The sequence below is a fragment of the Giraffa tippelskirchi genome, chromosome X (assembly GCF_054371585.1).
Source record: "Giraffa tippelskirchi isolate mGirTip1 chromosome X, T2T-mGirTip1v1.2.pri, whole genome shotgun sequence".
NCBI lineage: Eukaryota > Metazoa > Chordata > Mammalia > Artiodactyla > Giraffidae > Giraffa > Giraffa tippelskirchi.
In genome coordinates, this window is record NC_137289.1 from 133,363,179 (window position 1) to 133,390,008 (window position 26,830).

Sequence of the window (26,830 nt, forward strand, 5' to 3'; positions counted from 1 at the left end):
CATAATACCGTTATTGAAATTAAATCTTTCCTTAATATCATGTAATATCCCAGTTTATTTTCTGATATTCTCAGTTATCTCCAAGATGTCTTTTTTAAGCTGTTTTTTGGCTGGGCCAGGCGAGGCTGGACGAAGCAGCCGGAGATCTCGGCTGCAGCTGCTGGCGCTGCTTGGTTCTCGAGGCACGCCCTGACCCTTCCTCTTTGGGCAGGCTCGAAGGTGCCACTGTAGCAGAGGCGCCTGAAGACGTGCTCCAAGCTCGCTTGTCCCCTGCAGCCAAGCAGCGGTGTTTCTCCTAAGAGCACTTCCCGGGAAACTTCCTACATGCTGGTCATTGGGCCTCCTTTCTCTTTTTCAAAGGAATGATTTTAAGACAGGGTGTTCTTTTAAAGAATTATGGAAGACGAAGTTTTTTAATTTGTTTTTTAATGGCTTTACAGAATTTTAAATTGAATGCAGTTTGACATGACAGCAAAAAACGTTGGTTTGAATTCTACAAATGCAGAACTAAGAGGATTTATAGATCACAATCTCAGTCCAAAAAAGTCTTTATAGGAAGCAGTATAGTGTAGCGAGTCCGAGGTAAGGGGCAGCGGCTGCGCTTTGTTGGAGCAGCTGTGAAGAGAGACCCCGCATCCAAGGTAAGAGAAACCCAGGTAAGACGGTGGGCACTGAGAGGGGATCACGGGGCAGACAGGCTGAAACTACAGTCACCGACAACTAGCCAATCTGATCACATGGACCACAGCCTTGTCCAACTCAATGACACTAAGCCATGCCATGTGGGGCCACCCAAGATGGATGGGTCATGATGGAGAGGGCTGACAGAATGTGGTCCACTGGAGAAGGGAATGGCAAACCACTTCAGTATTCTTGCCTTGAGAACCCCATGAACAGCATGAAAAGGCAAAATGATAGGATACTGAAAGAGGAACTCCCCAGGTTGGTAGGTGCCCAATATGCTACTGGAGATCAGTGGAGAAATAACTCCAGAAAGAATGAAGGGATGGAGCCAAAGCAAAAACAACACCCAGTTGTGAATGGGACTGGTGATAGAAGCAAGATTCGATGCTGTAAAGAGCAATATTGCATAGGAACCTGGAATGTTAGGTCCATGAATCAGGGCAAATTGGAAGCGATCAAACAGGAGATGACAAGAGTGAACATTGACATTCTAGGAATCAGTGAACTAAGATGGACTGGAATGGGTGAATTTAACTCAGATGACCGTTATATCTACTACTGTGGGCAGGAATCCCTTATAAGAAATGGAGTAGCCATCATAGTCAACAAGAGTCCGAAATGCAGTACTTGGATGCAATCTCAAAAACGACAGAATGATCTCGGTTCGTTTTCAAGGCAAACAATTCAGTATCACGGTATTTCAAGTCTATGCCCTGACCAGTAATGCCAAAGAAGCTGAAGTTGAACAGTTCTATGAAGACCTACAAGACCTAGAACTAACACCCCAAAAAGATGTCCTTTTCATTATAGGGGACTGGAATGCAAAAGTATGAAGTCAAGAAACACCTGGAGTAACAGGCAAATTTGGCCTTGGAGTACAGAATAAAGCAGGGCAAAGGCTAATAGAGTTTTGCCAAGAGAACGCACTGGTCATAGCAAACACCCTCTTCCAACAACACAAGAGAAGACTCTACACATGGATATCACCAGATGGTCAACATCGAAATCAGATTGATTATATTCTTTGCAGCCAAAGATGGAGAAGCTCTATACAGTCAGCAAAAACAATACCAGGAGCTGACTGAATCAGATCGTGAACTCCTTATTGCCAAATTCAGACTGAAATTGAAGAAAGTGGAGAAAACTACTAGACCATTCAGGTATGACCTAAATCAAATCCCTTATGACTATACAGTAGAAGTGAGAAATAGATTTAAAGGACTAGATCTGATAGAATACCTGATGAACTATGGATGGAGGTTCGTGACATTGTACAGGAGACAGGAATCCAGACCACCCTCAAGAAAAAGAAATGCAAAAAAGCAAAATGGCTGTCTGAGGAGGCTGTACAAATAGCTGTGAAAAGACGGGAAGCGAAAAGCAAAGGAGAAAAGGAAAGATATACCCATTTGAATTCAGAGTTCCAAAGAATAGCAAGGAGAGATAAGAAAGCCTCAGCGATCAATGCAAAGAAATAGAGGAAAACAATAGAATGGGAAAGACTAGAGATCTTTTCAAGCAAATTAGAGATACCAAGGGAACATTTCATGCAAAGATGGGCTCAATAAAGGACAGAAATGGTAGGGACCTAACAGAAGCAGAAGATATTAAGAAGAGATCGCAAGAATACACAGGAGAATTGTACAAAACGTACTTCACGACCCAGACAATCAAGATGGTGTGATCACTCACCTAGAGCCAGACATCCTGCAATGTGAAGTCAAGTGGGCCTTAGGAAGCATCACTACGAACAAAGTTAGTGGAGGTGATGGAGTTCAAGTTGAGGTATTTCAAATCCTAAAAGATGATGCCGTGAAAGTGCTGCACTCAATATGCCAGCAAATCTGGAAAACTCAGCAGTGGCCACACGACTGGAAAAGGTCAGTTTTCATTCCAATCCCAAAGAAAGGCAATGCCAAAGAATGCTCAAACTACTGCACAATTGCACTCATCTCACACGCTAGTAAAGTAATGCTCAAAATTCTCCAAGCCAGGCTTCAGCAGTATGTGAACCGTGAACTTCCAGATGTTCAAGCTGGTTTTAGAAAAGGCAGAAGAAGCAGAGATCAAATTGCCAACGTCTGATGGATCATCGAAAAAGCAAGAGAGTTCCAGAAAAACATCTATTTCTGCTTTATTGACTATGCCAAAGCCTTTGACTGTGTGGATCACAAGAAACTGTGGAAAATTCTGAAAGAGATGGGAATACCAGACCACCTGACCTGTCTCTTGAGAAACCTGTATGCAGGTCAGGAAACAACAGTTAGAACTGGACATGGAACAACAGACTGGTTCCAAATAGGAAAAGGAGTACGTCAAGGCTGTATATTGTCACCCTGCTTATTTAACTTATATGCAGAGTACATCAAGAGAAACGCTGGGCTGGAAGAAACACAAGCTGGAATCAAGATTGCTGGGAGAAATATCAATAACCTCAGATATGCAGATGACACCACGCTTATGGCATAAAGTGAAGAAGAACTAAAGAGCCTCTTGATGAAAGTGCAAGTGGAGAGAAAAAGTTGTCTTAAAGCTCAACATTCAGAAAACTAAGATCATGGTATCTGGTCCCATCACTTCATGGCAGATAGATGTGGAAACAGTGTCAGACTTTATTTTTTTGGGCTCCAAAATCACTGCAGATGCTGACTGCAGCCATGAAATTAAAAGACACTTACTCCTTGGAAGGAAAGTTATGACCAACCTAGATAGCATATTAAAAAGCAGAGACATTACTTTGCCAATAAAGGTCTATTTAGTCAAGGCTATGGTTTTTCCAGTGGTCATGTATGGATGTGAGAGTTGGAGTATAAAGAAAGCTGAGTGCCGAGGAATTGATGCTTTTGAACTGTGGTGTTAGGGAAGACTCTTGAGAGTCCCTTGGATTGCAAGGAGATCCAGCCTGTCCATCCTAAAGGAGATCAGTCCTGGGTGTTCATTGGAAGGACTGATGTTGAAGCTGAAACTCCAATACTTTGGCCACCTGATGTGAAGAGCTGACTCATTGGAAAAGACCCTGATGCTGGGAAAGATTGAGGGCAGGAGGATGAGGGGACGACAGGATGAGATGGCTGGATGGCATCACCGACTCGATGGACATGGGTTTGGGTGGACTTAGGGAGTTAGTGATGGACAGGGAGGCCTGGTGTGCTGCGGTTCATGGGGTCGCAAAGAGTTGGACATAACTGAGCGACTGAACTGAACTGAATCAAGTTTCATATAGCACGTTAGTTACGATGTCTCTCTTTTAATCTGGAATGGTCCCTTTTTCTTGTTTTTGATGAGGATACTCAAACATACAAAAAGTTGAAATAATGGTACAATGAATAGCTATGTAACTATCACCTAGATTCAAGAACTGTTAACATTTTACCATATTTTCTCTATATAGATTTTCCTTTGCTGAACCTTGGAGAATAAGTCGAAAATACAACATCTTGTTTCTTAATACTTATTAACATAACTCTTCTAAGATTAACGATGTTTTCCTACTCAAGTTCAATACATTCCACCCGGGAAAATTAACAGTAAGAGCCTAGTGTCAACTAATAGCTAGTTAATATTCAAAGTTGTCCCCCAAATGCCCTAGAATCTTTCATGGTTTATGCATTGCTTTTAGTTATCATGTCTTTTTAATCTTTCTTAATCTAAAACAGTCCCCCACATTTTTTTTTGAGAAAAATCAAATTAGCAATTATCTTAGTATGTCCCCACATTCTGGATTTATCAGATTTCCTTGTGTTGGTGTTAACTTAATTGCTCTCTTCCTTATATTTCCTATTAACATATCTAACATCTAGCATCCTGTATTTTCAGGAACAGTTACAGGAAAATATTGTTGTAATGCCAGAGAAAGTCTTGGAAAACTGCTTAGCAGCTCTGATCAAACTTAGAATTTACCATTCTTTTTTATATTAGGAGGCTAAGTAGCCCCAAATCATCAAGGACTTCATTCACACTATTCTGTGTTAGGTTTCTTTTACATTCATAAAGTTCCCCTTCCTTTTAAAAATTAGAAACTCTTCCATTCAATTTATAGAAACTGAAACTAGTTAAAGTGTCAAAATTAAAAGATTATTCTTAAAAACAGTTGTATAACTCTAGAACTGCTCTGTTCAGTACAGTTACTGCTTGTGGCTTTTGAATACTTGAAATGTGACACATCTGATTTGAGATTTCAAAGATTAAAAGATGACAAAAGGATATAAATTACCTCATTACCAACTTTTATATTGATTATATGTTGAAATGATATTTTGGATATATTAGGTTAAACGAAATACATTATTAAGGTCAATTTTACCTTTTTACTTCTTAAAATATGGCAATAGAAAGTATGAAAATTATATCTCTGGCTCACATTTGTGGCTCAGATTATCTTTCTATTGCACCGAGCTGCTCTAGAAGTTCAAGGAGTTAAGTTGTGCTTTAGAAACTCTAAAGGTGCATACATTAAACAGCCTTTCTCACATATTTAATCTCTCTCCTGGAGTTCTAGCCTTTAGAAATGTTCTGTTAGGTTTAGTGTTCAGTTAACAGATAACTTAACTAATTATTCTGTAGAGTGGCTGATGCAGATAACTTGAGAATAGCATCTCTTTGTCTGAATCCTTTCCCTGGCCTCAGGACAGTTCAAAAGTGATTGAACAGAACTTGGTGAAGGAATCTTGAGAGATTTTAATTCTTTGGTAGTAACGATCAGATCTGAGCAGTGGCTTTCTAAGGGGTCATTCTGCCTCTCCCCAACGAAGAGCCCCCATTGTTTCCAGGGACCTGGATCATGCCCTCTAGATGTGCCGAAGTCTTTAGGTTTATTCTTTTCCCCTAGTCCTCTACTAGAATTTCTCCCCAGCTGAAAACAAACTGTCTTAACTTCTATACTGAATACTCTGGGATAGGATCTTCACCCAAGAGACCAAGACTCCCAGATTTCCACATCAAGTTCCTTCGAGGCAGTGATTCTCCTAATCTGGACACCTTACACATACATGCCAGGCCATGCACTGAGTGCTCTACACATAGGCAGAGTCAATAGGTTCTCTCTGTTTTGTAGCTAGGAAAACAGGCTCAGAATGGTCTGGGAATCTTATCCCATAGTAGGCGGCACTGTCCAGACTGGAACCCAGGTCTGCTTGCTTCTCACTTCTAGCTACTGGAGTAGGGAGAGGAAAGGATTCTGTGGTGCAGGAGGCATGTAGTTAACCCTGTGGCCCTGCTTGGGTGGCTTAAAAGTTGGTATAGAGTTGTGAAAATCCTAACGTTTGCATGAATGAAACATAGCCTAAAAATTTTAATGGCACTGAAAAAAGTATAAGATACGGGAATAAGATATGAAAGCACAATTGTGGAGTTTTTAGTATAATCAAGGAAAGCTGAAAATAAATTTAAGGATCTTGTCCTTTTGATATAGTTGTTCAGGAGTTCTTATGATTCATTTTATCTATAGTGGATTCCCAGTTTTAATACTAGAAATCAATTTCAGTTTTTACATAATGCAAATGTCTGTGGCATATATTTTTGCTAACTCTTAACAGTCTTTGCATCTGTTGACAAAGATTAGGCCTGACATTTGTCATTCTGAATTTCAGTGATGTGAAGATTTAAATAGTTTTAAACTTTGTTCTCTTTGGTCTTTTAATTTTTAAAAAACAATTATTGGTTTATGAAAAACATTTTATGAAGTGAACGTATATTTGGCAAAAGGCACATATACTTTTTTGTACAGAAAAGATCTTTTTAACAAATTTGTTATGTTAGCCATTAAAATACCCATATATTGATTTATCTTCCATATCATAAATATGCATAAAGTAAGATTTAGCATACCAATGATGTCCTTAGAAATTGTATTAATCATAATCATAAAATCTTAAAATTTTTCAGAAGCAAATATTTTTGAAGGAATCAGGTTATATAGATGAATTCTGCTTTATTTCAAATATTTTGTTTTATAAACTAGTTTATGATATTCAGATACCCTAATGTGCTTTTTCCCTCTGATATGTTAAATGTAATTCACCATATCCCCCCAAATTGAGTTTATATAAACTTTTGAAGAGCAAAACTAATGTTTTAATGAGAAAAGATGTTAATTCTCCTTCACTGAGAATATATTTGGATTTAACAAACCATATCTACATTTGATAAAATTTGTTGTTAAAAGGATATTTACAGCCTTGAGATAATTTTGATAGTCCATTAAAAGATAAATTCATTACTAGTGAATATTAATCCTAGGATCAGAGTGAAATTTTATGCTTAGAAAGGCTAGCACTTTTTAAAAAATGTCTTTTACTTAAGGAGCAGAATGTGTGACTTTAAAAGCTACAGTATAAAATGGGGATAAGGTGTCCTGGACTCACCTTGAAACTGATAGAATTTAAGTATTACAAGTTTACCTTCCTAAGACCCTTATAGTACCTTCCTAAGAACATGGTAGCTCTCAGAACTGGTCTTCACAAAGCACTGATAATCTTCCAAATATTTCTCTATCAGCGTAGTTGGTTTATATAGCATTAACAATGGACTGTGACACATAAGGAAACTTATTACTGTGTCCTGCTTGGGTGGTGTGATATTCTGGTTAATTGAGGCACAACACAGTTGATATAGATTAATTCTACTTTATTCCATTTGCTTTTAGCAAGGACACATCTATAAAAAATGTAGGTGGTATGCACCCTTCAGAATTCTTTTCATTTAGGCACTGTAACATGTTTTGACTAATCTCGCACTTGACCAATCCAAAATTTCTGTCCAGAAACCAAACCAATAACTCTAGTGTTACCACAGTTTGCCCAAAAATTCAAAAAAAGTAATTACTTTTAATGAGTTAAGCTACAAATCAGACAAATCTAGAGGAAAAACAAATTTCCCTCTAACCCTCACAGTTTTAGAAGAAACAAGCAGTGCTGTATTTGACAGTAAAAATAGTTTTAAAAGATAACCTGGATTTCAAATGTGAACTTTGATTAGAATTTCTAATAAGCTTGAGTTGTTTTTTAAAAAGTTTAAAATCCCCTTCATATATTAACAGGACTTATATAGCTATAAACTTGAAATTAAGTCAACAATCAGCTCACTTGCCCCTTGGAGTGAAAGCACGAGATTAGCAGGTTTTTGTTTGAAACTAGGTCAATGGGTTAAGCATACTTTCTCAGTTAATTTAAAATCTTTTTCTACATGTTTCTTTTTTGCCGACCTCTCCCTCCCAGCCCCTTGGACTTGGATGATTGTAATTAATATGTGTACAGTTCTTTAAAAATCACCCAGGATATTTTTCTCAAGTCTTCTGCCCTTTGTGTATAGATAGGAATGTTCTTATTTTCCACCTTTGATTTGCATTCACTCCAGGTTCAGGTTCCTGGAGAGTGCTGGTAGTCTAGGTGTTGACTGGTGTTCATCCCCTGAAAGAGACTATCTTAGAGGGTATATTAAGCTGACAGGAACCTACTAAAATTAGAGTTAAAAAATTCAACCTTAGGTACTCATTTTCCTTTTAAATAAAAGGGAGATGAAAACAAAAGCACAGAATTGGAAATTAACTGTAGTAAAAGGAAAGGAAGACATGGAATGGGGATAGCATGTTTACCTGTAAAAGAAAGTTTTTTTAATGAATTGGGAAAAATTAAGAGAAGGGGAAAAAAACATGATAAACAGAAATCGAAAAGGATCATCGAAGTCAGAAAGTGGAGAAAAAGTTAGGAGCAGGAAAGGAAACACGGGCATATTAAGATTTTAGGCTTTAAAGTTTTAATTCTCAAATGCAGTATTTACCCAGAAAATGTGTGTCATAGGTAAGCCTTGCTCATTCAGAAGTTAGTTTTAGGATTAAACTTTTGACTTTCCTTCTGCTCTTCCATATTTATAAATAAGATATTTACATAGTTGAGAGTATTTCCATAAATAGGAAAAAAGTGTGTAAAAAAAAAGTTGTGAATTCTAGAACTTAGTTGTATTCTCTAAATATTAGTATAAGCAAATGATAAGATGTTCTTAAGTCTTTGAAAATTTTCTACCTTTAGGCTTGTATACTCTAATTTCTAGTGGTGTTCTATTACTATTGCATCAAAATTGGAAGGAAATTAAACTTTCTATGCACATTTATTTATTTATTTGGCCGCACAGCGGGGCTTGTGGGATCTTAGTTCCCTGACTAGGGATTGATCCTAGGCCCTTGGCAGCGAAAGGTCCAAGTCCTCACAACTGGACCACCAGGGAGTCCCGTGAGCACATTTATTTATAATTAATTTTTTTGGAGTATAGTTGATTTACAGTGTTGTATTAGTTTCTGCTGTATAGCAAAATGAATCAGTTATACATATTCATGTATCCACTCCTTTTTAGATTCTTTTCCCATATAGGTCATTATAGAGTATTGAGCAGAGTTCCCTATGCTATAGTGTGTATATGTCGATCCCAATGTCCCAGTTTATTGCCCATCTACCCTCTTGGTAACCATAATTTGTTTTCTACATCTGAAACACATTTATTTTTGAGTTAAACATTTTTCACTGTATAGAAAAGTTGAGCAGATAAGAGGACTCACCAGATTGTGCTGAAACTCTTATTAGAATATTGTCCTCAGGGAGTCCTCTCCCTTGCTCCCATTTGCCCTGGTCGCTTGCCTTCCGAAGCTCTGTCAATATTTTAGACTCTTGCCTGCTTGGAGAAGACAGGATGGGTAAATCCTTTTTAAAATTTGCCTTTACTGTTTGGCATTTGACTGCAATTACAGTATTACTAAGAGGATTTGTGCTTAGCAGGAACTGATATTTTTAAAATAGCCTTATCCCTGGTCATTATTCAGTTTTTCAGGACAAAGGGATTAATTAAAGGCCTTTTGCAACTAGCTTTTCTGTGATGATTTTGTTTCACATAAATCAGGATCAACTTCAGTTCTGAGCATGATTTTATGTAAGTAGACTTCTGATATCAGGATAGATGCTTTTGCAGTATAACATATAAAGATTTCCACATTTTACTGAATATAAAAATCAATATCAAATGTAGCTGTGGTTCCCAAAGACATAATTTGTTTTCCCACTAAAGTTCCATGACAGTCACTGCTTTATTTCTGGGTGTTTAAGAATATTGGATCATGTAGGAAGGATGATAAAACTGACAGCCAGGACTCAATCTTCCTTCCACATGACACCTTATACTCATCATTCCAAAAATTAGGTTAGTAGTTGTGGATGTGGGAAGGGCCGGAGAGATGTCTGTTCACGCAGCGTACTCCTTTTTATAATGGGAAAATACCTAAACTGGAGGCTTGTCCGTGGTCACACAGTGGCCTCTGCACAGTGTCAAGTTTTAGACCTGGTATCTTGAGTTCAGAGATTATTCTAACCCTCAGTCCCCACCCCTTCTACCTCCCCACAATAGGATAAACTAATAAAAGGCATTTTGTTTTGGTTTAGTATAAGTGAATTGGGCATGTAAAAAATCCTTTCAGAAAGTGAAACAGCTGATAATACCTTGAATTAGTTGGCTGAAAACGTAAAATAATTTTTTAGACTGTACCCCTTTTTAGTAGATATTTTTAAATTGTAGATTTTTAATCAAAAAAGTAGTAAGCTCTATGGAAATGCCTGTTTTAATTGTATGGCCTGTTTAATTTTAATTCTTTCAAAATTAAGAATAGTATAAACAGATTACCTTTAAAAGTTAAAAATTTAATAAGTAGGTTATACAACATTTTGACAGTGAGGGGAGAATCATGGAATTTTTACCCAGTGGTAATGGCTAGCTAATAGTTCTTTGATTTAATAAATATATTCCTAGGAATCACATTCAAAATTATTAATTTCTCACATTTTCTCTATGTGCATGCACACAATTACATTAAACTAAAAGATTATTAGAGGAGGGAATGGCCAATTTAAAATTTTTAGATCACTGTTTTTAAGAGGTAATAAATACTTTCACTTCAAAATGCTTTTCATAATACAATTTTTAAAGTATCAAAGCATGAAAAGTGATAATATAGTCTTTCCAAGTTTCAAAATAAGACAGCTTTTTAAATCCTAGAAAGGATAAGGAAAGTAGTTCAGAACATGAAATAAGTGTCATCCTTCCCATATTCTTTCTTTTGAGAGCACCTGATATACAGATAGGAAAACAGTTATATGAGGAGCCAGTGATGAGAGACAGAGAAGGCAATGGCACCCCACTCCAGTACTCTTGCCTGGAAAATCCCAATGGACGGAGGAGCCTGGTGGGCTGCAGTCCATGGGGACGCTAGGGGTCGGACACGACTGAGCGACTTCGCTTTCACTTTTCACTTTCCTGCATTGGAGAAGGAAATGGCACCCCACTCCAGTGTTCTTGCCTGGAGAATCCCAGGGACGGCGGAGCCTGGTGGGCTGCCGTCTATGGGGTTGCACAGAGTCGGACACGACTGAAGTGACTTAGCAGTAGCAGCAGCAACGATGAGAGAAATGCTTCCTCTGAAAAGGTGAGCCACACATTTCTTTTTGGATAGTCCCCTTCATTAATGCGTTTTAAGTGATTGCATTCACGGAGAAGGTTTCGGCCATACGCTTTCTGTTCTAAAGCAGAGTATCTGTAATTACTTTGTCTAGGATTATCAGAGAGGCATTAATTTCCTGTTTCTACCATGAAAGGAGAAGCTAGTTATACTTACGGATTTTGTGTGGTTTTAGAGTAAAATTGCTGCGATAAGTAGCCCGGAGAAAAGGGCAAGGTAGATTTAGAACTTCTAGCCTTGGCAGAGAGAAGTATGAGCTAAACTTCTTTGGTTAGAAGATCTCTTATGGTATAACAGCTATCTGAAAAGGCACAACTTCCATTATGGTGGACTTAGAGGTAGAACAAATTGGGTAAAGGTGTAGCTTTGACTGGGACTTCAACATAGTGCTGAAGTGATGCTTGTAAACCCATTGGAACCCAGATATCAAAGGAGCACAATAGAATGAATAGGGAGAGGACAAAGGGGCCAGAAGATTGGGTATAAACAAAGAACGACTAGGAAATAGACTGTAGGAAGCCATTAATCTGGTCCTGTTCAATGTGATCTGCAAGAACCTGGAGTTGGAAGGTGGAATGCCATTACAGGCCATGGTGCCTAGTCCTTGTGAAACACTGGATAGGTGGTCACACCTGAAGTTCCTTCAGTGGCAGTATGCTTAGACTCAGAGATATACTGCTCTTGACTTTGGGAACATGCACCTGTACCCTTTTTACTAGAGCCCCTGTGAAAAGCCAAGTCCCTCACGAGCTCATTAGTAACTATATGTTGTACACATATTAAGTACATTTTCCACCTGCATAGATTACCAACTGTGAGTCCATTTTTATTTTTTTGAGAATATTATGTATACAGCTCTGCAGGTTTTGTCATTTGACATTTTAAATGTCTGTGTTACTGCATATGGATTAATCTCATTCTTTTTGATTGCATATGTTATATACCAGAGTTTGTTCAACCAGTTTCATATTGATATGTGAGTTATGCCCAGTTTTTGTGCTCTTACAAATAATAATGCAGTGAACATCCATTAAGTTGTCAGTCCTGATTACAAAGCTGTTCCTTATATTGGCCTAAAATCTTTCTTTTAGCTTCTACTTACTGGTCTTGAAAACAGGTGCCATCTTTCTCCTGCGTCTTCTCTTGAATTGAAACATCCCTAGTCTGACCACTCTTCCTATGATTTGGATCCCTTTGCTGTCTTCTGGACATGATCCACTTTGTCATCTAAAGTACAGTGGTGGAATTGAGCACTGTCTTAGTTGTGGTTTCACCTGAACAGAGAGGGTGGGGTTGTCTGTTCTTTTAATTTGGTCCACAATTTTATTAGTTCTGAAGACTATCATATCACATTTTTGATTCGTAGTGAGGGTAGAGTTAGTTAAAAGCTTTACGTTTGAAGTTTGTGGATCCCTGGAGCATTTGATAAAAGCTGTGGACTTCCCACCTCCCACCCCAAATGCATGAACATAGTCATTGTTGGAACTTCAGGTGTTTCATGGGTCCCTAGTGTTTCAGTTTTCTTTATGATTAGGCTTTGTTGATTACTTTGCCAAAGTCATAAGTTCTCTCATTCTCTTATCAGTGTTGTTACAGCATCAAAAATTAAACCAGAAATGGTCAGTCTTGGCATTACTTGGTCAGTCTGTGTTGCCTCTTGGTTTCTAGTGCTTTCTTACATGCAAGTGCTAACAGTTTTTCACAGTTCAGGATCAGCCTCTACCTAACCAGTGTGTAGTTCGGAAATCTGTCTGGTTTCTGGTCCTCTCCTGTTTTTCATGATTCCACACAGATTACAGAAAGCAATTAAACAGCCTTATCTGCAAAGCCTCCTAGGATCCCAGGATGTGATTTGTGAGATCAAATGACTTGAACTCAGTGCGAATATCTAGCTGGTTTTTCTTTTTTTCTCAGCCATCTTGGATTTAAGTTTCTTCTTAGTCATTGTGTTTGATCTTCAGATTAGAAAGAATATAATATTCTTAGCCAAGAATGGAAATAAGATAGGAGGCTGTTTCTCTTTATCTTTGCAAATATTACATTAACCATGTCACCCAGGGGGGAATTCACTTTTTCCTCTACTTTTTTTTTTTACTTTAGCCTCTAAAATGCCATTTATTCACTATCTGGCACTTTGTAAAGTCACAATTCATCCTTAGGCTTTAGCTTTGTTCACAATATTCTTACAGCTCCATTTCATTCTTCATAATACTTGGTTTATATGCCTGTTTTTTTTTTTTCACCATCTGTTGTAAATGGTTTTTTAACATCTGAATTCCAGTGCTCTCTGTGCAGCACATCAGATTTTTTAGATGCTTTCCCCTTTTCTTCCCTTCATCAGTGTGTTTTGCAGTTATGCAGTCAGCATTATACTTTTGAGAGCCTCCAAGCTTTCTCAAGCTTCTTTACAGTTTCTGATCTTGGAATTGATCCTAATTTTCCTTTGAAAATCTTGAAATCTGACTATCCAATATGGGCAGCATTCCCCTTCCTTTTCTTTCTTGATCTCCAGACAATATGGCTGCTTCCTTTAAAGCTTCCTCCTACCTGCGTGTCACCAGTCATGCTTTCCTGGTGAAGATTAGGTACAAAGTACCAGTTTTTCTAATTTCTCCTCCAGTTTCTGGAAGACTGAACTTTTACACAAACCGAAAGCACATCATCAGATGCACTAAGGTAAACTGAGTGATACTTAAACAGATGTCCCCTGGTCAGTAATAATAGCTAATAGCAGCTGTAATGTTTTCTACACAGCCACATGACAGGCACCATACTAAGTACTTTGCACATAGGATTATCTTGCCCATCTCCTACCTTAGGGTTATGAGGTTTAGGTGATATTGTTGTCCCAATAATACAGATGAGGGAATAGGCTTGAGAATGTTGAGTCACTTGCCCAAAATCACACAGCTTGTGAGCGGGAAAGTCAGATATTTCCTAAATCCAATTCTTAATCACCATACTGGGCTATTTGATGCGGTTCTTAATTACTATGCTGATTCTATTACTTTAAAACCTGTGTAACTGTCAGTCTGCTGGCTATGCACAGTAGGTACTTAAATATTTAATTTGAGGTTTATGTTTCTTGTTGATTTCTAGGATATTGCCTTTTAGCTCTTAGAAATCAATAAGAAAAAGATGAGAAAAATGGGTGAGGCACACTGTTAGTTCATAGAAGAAACGAATGGAAAATGAAGAGTTGAAAAGATGTCTCTTTTTTACTAATCAGACATTTATGATGGTTTTAGGAGACCCATTGTTTGAATGATAAGACTGTAAATGTGACACATGAAAAAGAATGCAAAAATCTGGAATACCAGAAATAATGACTATTAACACAAGCAAACATACACAAAATTTTATTTAATTGGGATACCAGAGTACTATTGCCTTTTAGAAAATATATTGTGATCATTCCATGGTAACAGATAGTCTGTTTTAACTGTTTATATATGAAGTGAAAGTAGTAGAGGATAAGACCTCAGATCTTAATCATTTTTTTCTTTACCGAAATTGTTTACCATTATTATTTACTATCTTTTCTCTTAGAGGGATCATTAGGCTAATTCAATGGAACATGTTAAGTGTTTTTTTTTTTATTAATATGTGTGTCATTTAAAGAGTTTTCCAAAGAGTGATGGAAGCAGTGTTATACTAGAAATTGAGCCTTAAATAAGACTGTCCCGGTCGAAGGTTCAGCTCCCAGCTCTACTAGTTTTAGTCATGTAAATAATTTGGGCAGGTCACTTAGCATTCTAAGCCTCAGTTTTCTCACTAGGAGACTGGTTACCATTCTCTCAGAGGAGGAATAATTTAACATGAGATGCACACATAAAGCACCCATTGCAGCAATAATGTCAGTTTTCTCTGCTTTACAAAGACATGGAGTTCTCAATCTTTTTTGTGCCATTTACCCCTTGGCTAGTCTGGCAAGACCCATGGAAGGACCCCCCTCCCCCACCCCAGAATAGTGATTTTAAGTACATAAAATAAAATGCTTAGGATTACAAAGGAAACCAACTATATTGAAATACAGTTATCAAAATACTTCAAGTAAACATCTGTATTGCTTTCTGTTTAAGATAACTTTTTTGGACTACGGTGGGGAGTGAATGAGAAAGAAGGGAAGAGAAAGGAGAGATGCAAAGAAGGAAAGCAAGTTCATAAATACATATGCCTGGTTTTGACTCCCTCCCAAGCTGTCATCCAGATTTCCAACAGGCTCCTAGACATTTCCACCTCAGCATCCTACTAGCAGTTCACATTCATCACCAGTGAAGTTGAATGCCTCTCCCAAACCAGCTTCCTTGTTTCCCTTATCAATACCACTGTCCCTATCACCTAGTTCTAAATCCTCAAATCACATTTGAGTCCTCATTTCTTCATCTTATCTCTACTTCAGATCAGCCACACACTTCTGTCAATTTTATCTCCACAGTGTCTGATTCTACCATCTCAATGGTAACCATCCAAATCCTAACCCTCTTATCTCATCCTTGTCATTATGATACAGGCTCTTTCTGCTTGGTTTCCAACTTCCTACCTCTTTCACAAAATATCCCCTGAATGTTTTGGACCAGTTTGATATTTTCTTTATCTAAAGTTCTATAGCACTCACATATGTGCTATACAGCTTCATACTTAACTGTCAATTGCCTCATTTACTTAAAACTGGTAGATGTATATTTTTTTAATTCCCCCATATATATTCTAAGTTCTTTGAGTGAATGGACCACATCTTCTGCTTTTTAAAAAAATCTCCCCACAGTAGTTAGCATAATACTTAAAAGTTTCATAAGATCTTAGCAATCATAATTAGGTAGTTCCAACTCCAAAAACAAAGGAAAAAGTTTGACCTTTTGTTGTCAACTGAACTATTACTGTAGGAGTTGATGATACTAGACCAAGATTTTATGTCAAAAACCAACTGAGAATTTTTTTGTGTCTTTAAATTTTTACCAACTCACTAACTTAATTCCTGAGATTATTCAGTCATGGTTGTTCTTACAGTGTTCCTTATGGTTAAGAAAACCATGGCCAAGGTTTCCTCTGCTGTGAAACCTCTGCTTGTCCTTCTATAGCCACCACTTGTAGCCCAGGGCCTGACATAGGTAACTAATAACATTTTGTTAGAGGAATTTAGCTTGTGCTTAGAGAATAACTTGTTTACTTGAAAAAGGTTGGGTATGTGCATGAATTACTACAAATACAAATTGCAAAAACAAATATAAGAGATTTGTTAAAAAGAAAGTATATGATCTTAACAAGAAATCAGTTTTAGGAAAGTAGCTTAAAATCATAAGCTAATCTTAGTGGGCTTTGATATTTTGCCATTGCTGTTCTTTTCTCTTTTCTTTTTTTTCTTTCTTTTTTTTTTTTTGGTTAAATTCTTTTACTTGTATTCTTAGGTTAAGACATCAGAATTTTACAGATACTCTCGACAGCTGCGCTATGAAGTTGACCAAGCATTGAATTACTTTCAGAACATTCACCAGCAGCCTCTGTTGGATATGAAATCAAGCCGCATCCGCTCTGCCAAACCCCAAACTACAGTATTCCGAGGCATGATTGGACATAGCATGGTTAACAGTAAAATACTTCTCTTAAAGAAACCAAGAGTCTGGTGGGAACTAGAGGGCCCACAAGTACCTCTGCGTCCAGACTGCCTTGCTATTGTCAATAACTTCGTGTTCTTGTTGGGCGGGGAAGAGCTGGGCCCAGATGGTGAATTCCATGCTTCTTCCAAAGTGTTTAGATATGACCCAAGACAAAACTCTTGGCTCCGAATGGCAGACATGTCTGTGCCACGTTCAGAATTCGCAGTTGGTGTTATTGGGAAGTTTATTTACGCTGTAGCAGGCAGAACCAGAGATGAGACTTTCTATTCAACTGAGAGATATGACATCACCAACGATAAATGGGAATTTGTGGATCCTTATCCAGTTAACAAATATGGACATGAGGGGACAGTGCTCAATAACAAGTTGTTTATCACTGGTGGAATCACCTCATCTTCCACTTCCAAGCAAGTATGTGTGTTTGACCCCAGTAAAGAAGGGACCATAGAACAGCGGACCAGGAGAACGCAAGTAGTTACCAACTGTTGGGAGAATAAGAGCAAAATGAATTATGCCAGATGCTTTCACAAGATGATTTCATACAATGGCAAGCTTTATGTCTTCGGTGGTGTCTGTGTGATCTTGAGAGCCTCTTTCGAGTCTCAGGGATGCCCTTCCACAGAAGTGTACAACCCAGAGACTGATCAGTGGACCATCTTGGCATCCATGCCAATTGGTAGAAGTGGCCATGGTGTGACTGTGCTGGACAGACAAATAATGGTTCTTGGAGGCCTTTGCTACAATGGTCATTACAGCGATTCTATTCTCACCTTTGATCCGGATGAAAACAAGTGGAAGGAAGATGAGTACCCGCGGATGCCCTGCAAGCTGGATGGTTTACAAGTATGCAACCTGCATTTTCCAGAATATATTCTGGATGAGGTCAGACGTTGCAACTGATGACATCTTTCTCCCTTCAAAAAAGCCAAACAAAATCCATTTGCGACAAAGTAGTTAATTAAAAAACATAAGAAAAACCTCACCAGTTTTATTATCAAAGCCATTGGTCTAATATCGTAAAAATGTTTTCATTCTGTGCTAGCATCCTTTTTTTTCTTTTTAGTGGCCTCAAACTCATGCAATAAGTCAGTTGTAAGCGCTAGCTCTTGAAACTACTTCCAGAAGCAGTTTAATAGAACAATTCACTTATCTGGGAAGTTGATGTTATGCTTTAAACATTTCTTTTAAATGTCAGTGTAGGAGTCATGCATCTTCTAAGAGAAGACCTGATTAAGTGTCACTGGATGTAATTTCAGTTCCTATCTCTAGCTGAAATCTTTTTGAACATTTATTTCAGTGTATTTCAGTCTGTTAGACTTTTTGATTTTATTAAGTTTAAAACTCTTGACCTTTTTGCATGGCTTTTTGCTGAAAACGCAAAAGTATAAATTTTCTACAAGATAACTTTTTTATATTCAGAACACTATTTCTAAGCTGCCTTCTCTTATCTGCATTGTGTTAGTGAAAGCGTATCCATACTTGCTTACATCTTATGAATATATAAGGCACATCCCCTTTTATGCGTGGTTAGGATTCTATATTTTTAAGCTAGTGCACTTGCACACACGGTTTGCCATACGTGTTGTATTTTAGATGTAACGTCTTTTCATGTATTAACATTTTTAGAAAGATAATAACTGGAGTCCTCGTTTCATATCAGAGTAGCCTATCTTCAGTCCATACTGATTCAGTAATATTCAAACTCCTTATATTCCTGAAACGTATGGTTTTATGAAAGCTAACATTTTATGTTTTACTTTCAAAAGTAAACATTAGTGTTCCTTATCGATGTATGTCTTCTTTTTGAAAATGTTTTTCTTTGCAGTCTGTTTAATGTTACCCTGTTTTTAGTGAGAATTGGAGTGGTATGTGACAAGGCCTGGCCCTGCAGCGTGCAAGCACTTTTAAAGAGAACTTAGGTAATACCAGACTCCTAAATAAAGGCCCCTTCAAAGTAAGTGCAACTCCCATTCTTGGCATTCAATAAGGCTGCTGCATCTGTTATTGAATGGAAAGTAGCAACTTGTGGAAAATTTGAGCTCAGTTTTGAGTGAGAGGTAAGGAATAGAATTATAATCTTAACTGGTCATATCTTGTTTATTTAGTACAAAATATTTAGCGGCACTGGGGATTTTAACCCTCAGCTTTTGTTTTATTTACTGAAGCTACTAGCATGAAGGATAGTAACCTCCAAGTTCAGAGTGGATCAAGAATAACTTCAAAATCATGTTTTAGAAAAAAAAACAAAAACGAAATCATGTTTTAGGATTAGTCGCATCTTTTGACTCTTTCAACTCTAAGGAAAAACATATAGTTGTCAAAATTAAGCAAGAATAACCAGGGAGTGGATCAGTCAAATTGATGCCATTTTATCCTGAGTAGAGTCTATATCTGATACTAGATCTACGCTGGCAAAACTTGCCAGATCTTAGATGTTGGTGCAATATTGCAATGCCTTCTGTACGGCTGTTGTAAAAAGTTTCGAGTTTCACTTTTCTTTCTTTCTTTTTTTTTTTTTTGCTGCTGCCACCACTGAACATAAAATGGAAGCGCGAAATCATGGAAATGTGAAGACTTGTTTCATTTTTGCGATTAAAATAGACAACTGAAAAAAACCTGATTTTGAAACTCCACAGCTTGAGGCATTTGAGTTTAAGAAACAGTCAGGTACAGAAGTAGTTTTGTTTTTTTTAAAGCAAAACATTGGGATTGGTTTTAGAAATCAGGTTAATATTCTTCGTATATGAGACAGATTTTTATTAACTGGTCCTGTCATTTATTTTTAACTTCTAAAAATTAAATTTGATATCTTGTTTCCCATGGTTATATGGGTAAAAGTCTTTTTATACATCTGAAAAATCATGTTTAATTATTTTACTTATAAAAACTAGGAATTAGGTGAGCCATCTGATTCTTTTTCTAATGTATTAGTTGGTGTAGTGTTTTATATGTGTGCTATCATGCTTTAAAGAAAATAACAATAATGTCTTCATTATTTTCCTCATTGTTGTCTTTTGCTGAAAAAGACTGAGACAGGGTACCCCATCAGGCTTTTACACTCCCGTGGTGGTTCTCTTTAATTGCTTAGATATGACTTCGTAGCCCTAGTTAAAGTAAGATGGAGCAAACAATTGAATATTCTTGGTCTTCATTGTAAAAGCACAAGGCCAAGATGAAAGTTCATGTTTTGGAAAATTTGTGAAATCTTAACTTGAACTAATTCTGGGTTCAGCTTCACACGTGAGTCATGTCTGAACTGATGTTAGCTGTAATCAGTTTTAAGCTTTAAGAATAGTTGTTACTGCTTGGGTTCTGAATGTATGAGAAAACTCTTCTGTTTATTTGTAGTGCTGACTTAGGTTATTTTAAATCCATGATTAACGTACATTCCCTTTTAAAATTATGGTTTAATTGCTGAAAGAGATTTATTTTTGTTATACTAGACTATGGAAAATTTTTTCATAGAATTTTTTTCAAGTTTATTTTTTGTGTGCTTCATTTGGAACCATTTTTGTTTATATACATTGTATGTGCTCAAAATAGTTTTTTTTAATTCAGTAAGATTTAAAACTACGTGTAACACGTTGTGATCTTTGTGTGTTAATTTTCACTTTACATTTTAAATGCCAGACTTTACAGAAATAGCTGATCTTTATTAATTGCATCTTAGAAACGTTTGTTCTCTTCCATGTCTTTGACCTTCTAAGTTTTTATTTTAGTCTGCTTAAAGAAAATCCTTGCACTACAACCTTTTCGTAAAATTCAAGATTCTCACATTGAAGGTTTTGTATTGGAAGAAATACTACTGGTTTTTAAAAAGCAAGGCTTAATTAATAGAATTATTAGCATTTCTTGAGACAGCTTTCTGTGTCCTCATTACTCTGTGTGAGTGTTACTATAATTTGTGAAATATTGACTGAGCCCTTCACTTATCTTTTCTGAAGCAGCACCTTTGGACACCTCATTCTGGGAAGCCTGCTCGAGTTATAGTAAAGGACACACACATTTGTGTGGGGAGAAGTGGTAAAAAATGGAGAGTTGTGTCTTAATTACATGAAACTAAGCTTTAAGATATTTTATAACAAATTATTTGAGCTGCATAATCTAAACATGTCAAACGTTCAGTGGGACTATTTTTATATATGTATATGTGGTTGTAGGTCGTAACATTTCAGTTTATAATATAAATTGTTATTTCAGTTTATAAGCTATCTCTCAGAAAAGACTAGCTCTTTTGAGAATACATAATTTAAAGTTTTAGAGTGAAGTAAAACACAACATAGATAATAGTGTAAATTAGATATAAATGAGGGCTATATGGCAGTAAAACTGCTAGTGCCATTTTTCCTCTTTGCCTATTACACATTTTTTATTTTATTTGTACTCTGAACATTTTTAGGGATCATACATTCTATCAGATTAGAGTTGGTTTGGGAATAAGTATCTTCTAAAAAGAGATATATCTTAAAAATGAAAGTCCTGAAAAATTAGTTTATCAAGAGTTTATAAAGTCAAATATTCCATAGACATAGATTGGAATAGGTAAACTCATGAAAGTCGTATCCTTTCAGTATACCAGTATAACTTCAATATTACATGAGTAACATTGAGAGAATGCCATCAGCTTTGTTCCCCCTTAATATTGGATTTTTGTTTTACATCTTTGGGAACAACTACATTAAGAACCTTATTAATCAGTATATCAGTAAGGATTAGGTGTTTGCTTTCCGAAAGAATGTTCCAGTGAGGTGATCAGAGAGGTTATTTTCTACCTAACTTGTGTTATGCCCTATACCTCTTGGGCATACTTTGTCTATAGAAGAAATATTTTGACCTTTAGGTACATTTTGGGCCAGTAGTCAAGTAATCCTAGGACTGATTTAAAAATCTTAGACTAATTTAAGGTTTGCCTTTTATACCTATTTTGAAAGCCTTTACATTTCTGTCAGGTAATTTTTCCCATGCCGTGAATATAATCTATTCAAAACATGTTTATGCTATCCATTCTGTTTTTAAATTGAAAAAAATGTTAAAAGTGTTTATGAAGAAAAGTTTAAATAAAATATTTTCAATCTTTAAAATATACTTCCATCTCTTATTATTTACTATCTTGATATAATCTATCACTTTCAAAGTCACTCATGACTTGATTAACAGTATACATTTTATTTTCCTTCAACCTGCCAAGGAAGTGCCACAAAAATGTCATTTCTACTGATGCTTTCAGCCACAGATTGAAATGAGAGCATTTGAGTGAAATTATTTACACTTACATGCAATGGAAATTTTATAATGAAGCCAAGTGATTAAAGTTCCACTAGCAGAGTTTTGCAGAATGGAAATAGAGAACTAATAAATAGCATTTATAAGCCCTCAAGCTTTAGTTTGGTGATTTTTTATTTTCTTTAGCATTTTTGATTCATTGTTCTTAAAGGCATTTCTGAAATTAGGATACCCAGCAGAAATGAATCTGCTACAACACAAGCACTTGGGTATTTTTAGGCATGTGTGTGCCTTCTTTAAAACGGACTCCTAAGAATGGCAGGATTCCCTGGATCTTGGCCTCAAGCCACCTTTCTAGCCTCTTTTCTTATCACTTCCTGCACTCCTTTATGTTGTGATCTTTGTATGTTAATTTCCAGCTGCAAATCACTCGCCTTCTTTCCCCTTCCCTGCTTACAAAATCCATTTATTTTGCAAAGCCCAACTCAAATGCTCTTCTCTCCTCCTGAAACTTGTGTTACTTCTTCCATTGAATTAATTGCCTCTTCTGTACTCAACACATTTATAGCTCTTATTTCATTTTGCATACTAGTTGGGTATAATTCCTTCCACAATTAGATCATAATCTCCTTGGATGAAGGGACCATCTTTTATTCCTTTTTGTACCCTCATATCTAGCGTGATACTTTTTGTACATTATAGGCACTGAGCTAAATGTTTATTGTAGCATGTGACTAATTCTACCTGAGTTATAGAAAGATGCTGTAGACATTCAGAAGAGGGAGGTAATATAGTTCCCCAAGGTTTTTGTCTCTGCTTTTTTCTCAAGTCTACTGCCTGTCCAGTTTCACCCACAGCTATGGCTTCACCTACCACTTTTATTCTAATATCTTGTAAATCTGTATTTCTCAACCGAGAATTATCTCTAACTATCTCATGAACATGTCTTACATGTTTTATAGGAATTTCAAACTGAACAAGTGCAAACCTGAATGCATTATCTTCCCCGCCAAACTTGACCCTTGTCCTGTATTCCCGGTATTATTATGTGGCTCTATCACTGCCTGGGATCGTTCCAAGTCAGAAACCTGGAATTGTCTACCCTTGCCTCTCTCCCACTTCTCCCCAACTTCTTAGTTCATCTACTCTTATCACTGCCCTCACCTCTCGGTCCATACTGTCCTCCTGGAGCTTTCTCTCCGATCTTCTACCTCCACAATCCATTTTCTACTCTGCTGCCAGAGGGAGCTTTCAAAAGGTTAATCTGGTCCTGAGATTCGGCAGCATTTAATAATCCCCCTTCACCATGAGCATATGATCCAGACTCCCTAGCATGCCCTTCGGACCTGTTCAGTCTCTCTTGTGCCGAATTCTCCAGCTATGCACGTTGCTGGGAGTTCCCTGAATATGTCATGTTTTCTCCAGCCTGTTTGCCTTCACACATGCTCTTTGCATCTTCCCTTCCTGGCTAACCCTTTCTTGGCCTTCAAGAACCAGCCCAAGCATCATGGCCTTTGTCATCTTTTTGAACTGTCCCCTATGGATACCTAGATCCTACCTTCTCTGACACTTGATTATGACTGTCTTCTGTAAGTGTACTCATTGAGGAAAGATTCTTTTTATATTTTCCAAGAATCTGATAATGTCTGGCACAGGGTAAGTCTTCCTTAATAAAAATAGAACCCAGAAACTTGGAAGGTCACCAATGAAATACTCCTGGTGAGGAGGGGCAGTTTTATTAGAGAGCTTGATTGTCTGCCAAAACTGACTTCCCTGAGGAATTTCCCTCCATTCAGTTTCCACTACCACTGCTCCTATGTCTTAAAAGGTTGATGCATACAGCTATACAATTGTTAACAGATAGTTCTTCCCTTAATATCCAATATTTCTGACCCAGGTTGAAAATTTTAAATAAAACTAGACCAAGGGGTGTTTTGTAGATCATTAATCTCCTGAAATGCTCTGGGTGGAGGATGGGACAAGTGTTCAGTGGTCACAATAATCTTAGGAAACACTACATTTCATCTCTCGAGAATCTCAAACAGCAAATATAAACATCTCTGAGAAGTCCTGATGTTAATTCATTTTTATTTGGTTTAGCTAGGTGTAAATCAAACATTTGACCACTGAGCTCTCTTTTTTCATGGAATATATATGATCCATGATTGCTCTTGGAAAAGCCTGGCTAATGAGTAACAAAACAAACACAAAGGACCACTGATTCAGGCACTCTGATCTACAAAGTAGGACTTCTGCAGCTCCAGTTAGATTCCAGGCTTGAAGTCAACATCTTGCCAAGATGACATTACCCTGGAGATTACACATCCCAAGGAAGGTCCCACCTTCTCTCCCCAGTAGTAAGATAAGTTTGTATAATTAATTTGTACAACTTGTATGATTTAAGGAGCAGGACTTCCAGAATGGCCAAGAAAGGAGCTCAGCAAATCCCCTCCCTAAAAAGCAATGGTAAAAGTGAACAAACTTGAGACTTCCCTGAAGGTCCAGTGGTTAGGACTCTACTTCCAATGTAGGGGCACAGGTTCTATCCCTGGTTGGGGAATTAAGATCCTTCAAGCCGTGTAGTGTGGCCTAAACAAATAAATGAATAAATTTTAAAAAGTGAACAAACTTGTCCAAAAAAATGTCTAGACTCTGGAAACTGACCAAAGGCATACAACAACTTGAGAAGCATTTATTTGAGAAAATGTGCTGAACTTGAGTAAGAATGGTGGGAATCTGATGTTTTAGCCTGAGGCTGTTTCCATTCCAACTCCCTGTCCCGGACTCTGTGGCATGAAAATTCTACCAGGGTCATCAGAGGGGGCCTGCCTTCCTTTGGAATGGAGTGTGGAGAATCCCACGTGTCATTGTGGCTAACTGCAGCTCGCCTGAGGTCTCAGTAGTGATGGGGTTTAGCAATAGACGGTGGACAGGCCAGGAGATCTTGGGAATTAGATAGCTCCTGGTGCTCCAGGAAGCTGTGCTCGTGGACAGGGCCATGTGTACCTAAGGGGAGTCCTAAGAACGCCCTATGAAGCTACTTGTCCCTGGCTGGATGTGAGGCCTTGTAAACGCAGAAAATTAAAACTGCAGCAGACTTGGAAACTGCTCAAACTTTGAATGCATTCCCCAGGCCACACACAGATTGCTCAGCAAAGAGCAGAAGCCTTACTGGCTTAAGGTGTTTAAGTGTAACTTCTGAGCAGTCATTGGTTGACCACAAAGCTGTGTCGACTCAGGTGATCCCTGGGAATCCAAGCTTAAAAATAAAAACGAATTAAAAAGGAAGAAACTGAGCTGAGCCATCAGTGGCTGTACATGGGTGGGGAAGGCGAGTGGGGAATGGTCTCCATAGAATTCCTCCTGGCAAGTCGCTAAACACACAACAAACCAAAAAAACCACAAAAAAACCCCACAAATTTTAAAACGAGCAAAACAACCACACAGAATCCAGGATTGCTAAAACATATTATCTATAATGTTTCTAATGAAAAATTACAGACATGCAAAGAAACAGCAAAGTGACCATACCCAGGAAAATAAGGAGTCGTTAGAAAGCTGTCTCAGGGATCAGGGTATTATGGAGATGAGTGAGATTAGTTTTATATCCTGTATTCCACATAAAATTTTATTGAAAACAATTGCACAAGTCATTACAATTTCTTTGAAAATATTTGTAGCGATTGTTTAGTGTTCCGTAATATGGCTATACATAATTTATCTAACTATGCCCCTATTGTGACACTATACTACATTAAAAAAAATTTCTTTCATTTGATATATTCCATGCTTTTGATTGTTTCCTTTATGTAGTTTTGTAAGATGGAATTAAAAAATGAACTAAAATCCTTGACAAATATTGCCAGGGTAAGCTCCAGAAAAGTTATACAATGTTAAACTCAGATCAGCAGTGAATATGAATTTCTCTATTAGCACATCTTGTACTTAGAAATAAATAAATTAGCAATAATAGGTGAAAATTGTATTTTAATTACTATTTCTTTGATTGCAGTGAATATTGAGTGATATTTCCCATGTCTATTTGCCATAATGTTCTATGAATTCCCGTTCATGTCTTTTATGCATTTTTCACTGGTATTTTGGTGTTTTATTATGGATTTTGAAGGATTCTTCATCAACAATGCTTTGTTACACTTGAGTATAGAATTTCAAATGATGACTAGGTATCTTTAATTACTGGCTATTATTAAAAATCATATAATCAAATTTTATTAAATGTGGAAAACAAAACAATTTAGAGAAAACAAAGGGATGGAGAGTATACTGATGGAACAAAATGATTAAGAATCAAATATATTTGAGAGATAGGAGAAGCTGATAAAAATATTGAGAAAAGCATGGTATACATTACAGATTCAAAAGAAATCCTATTCAAAAGTTAACAAACATACCCCTTAGATCTGGGATATGAGAATTTTCTTCGTAGGGTGCCATCTTCTCTAGTGGAAACATATATTCACACTTGTATTGAATACCTGCTATGTGGGTGCTAGTAGGAGTGAAAGAAAAGATCTCCTTTGCTCTCAATCTGATGAGGAAACAGACACCCAAAAGTCACTTAAGGCAAGAAAAGGTGCCAAGTAGAGGGAAAAACAGGATGCTGTGGGAGCTCAGGAAGTTAAGTTACTATTGATGAGAATCAGGTTTATGGAGAAATTGGCATTTCTACTTGGTCATGAAGATTAACTTGGATTTCTCTAGGTGGAGAATATGAAAAAGATTTTTAAAGAAAGATTATGCAAAAAATCTGAGGAGGTCACACGAGGCAGGAGGTTCTGATCCAGGCATGCAC

At 37.2% G+C, this 26,830-nt stretch overlaps 1 protein-coding gene across 2 annotated transcripts in view; it reads left to right on the forward strand.

Annotated features, from left to right (window-relative positions):
- KLHL15 (kelch like family member 15) overlaps window positions 1–21,875 on the forward strand; it is a 38,121-nt gene extending 16,246 nt beyond the window's left edge. For both annotated transcript variants that reach the window (XM_081567945.1, XM_081567946.1), the window contains one exon: window positions 16,585–21,875. In XM_081567945.1, the coding sequence (XP_081424071.1) occupies window positions 16,585–17,694 (1,110 nt within the window). In that variant the 3' untranslated portion in view covers window positions 17,695–21,875. The remainder of the gene's footprint in view (window positions 1–16,584) is intronic.
- Window positions 21,876–26,830: the final 4,955 nt, after the last annotated feature.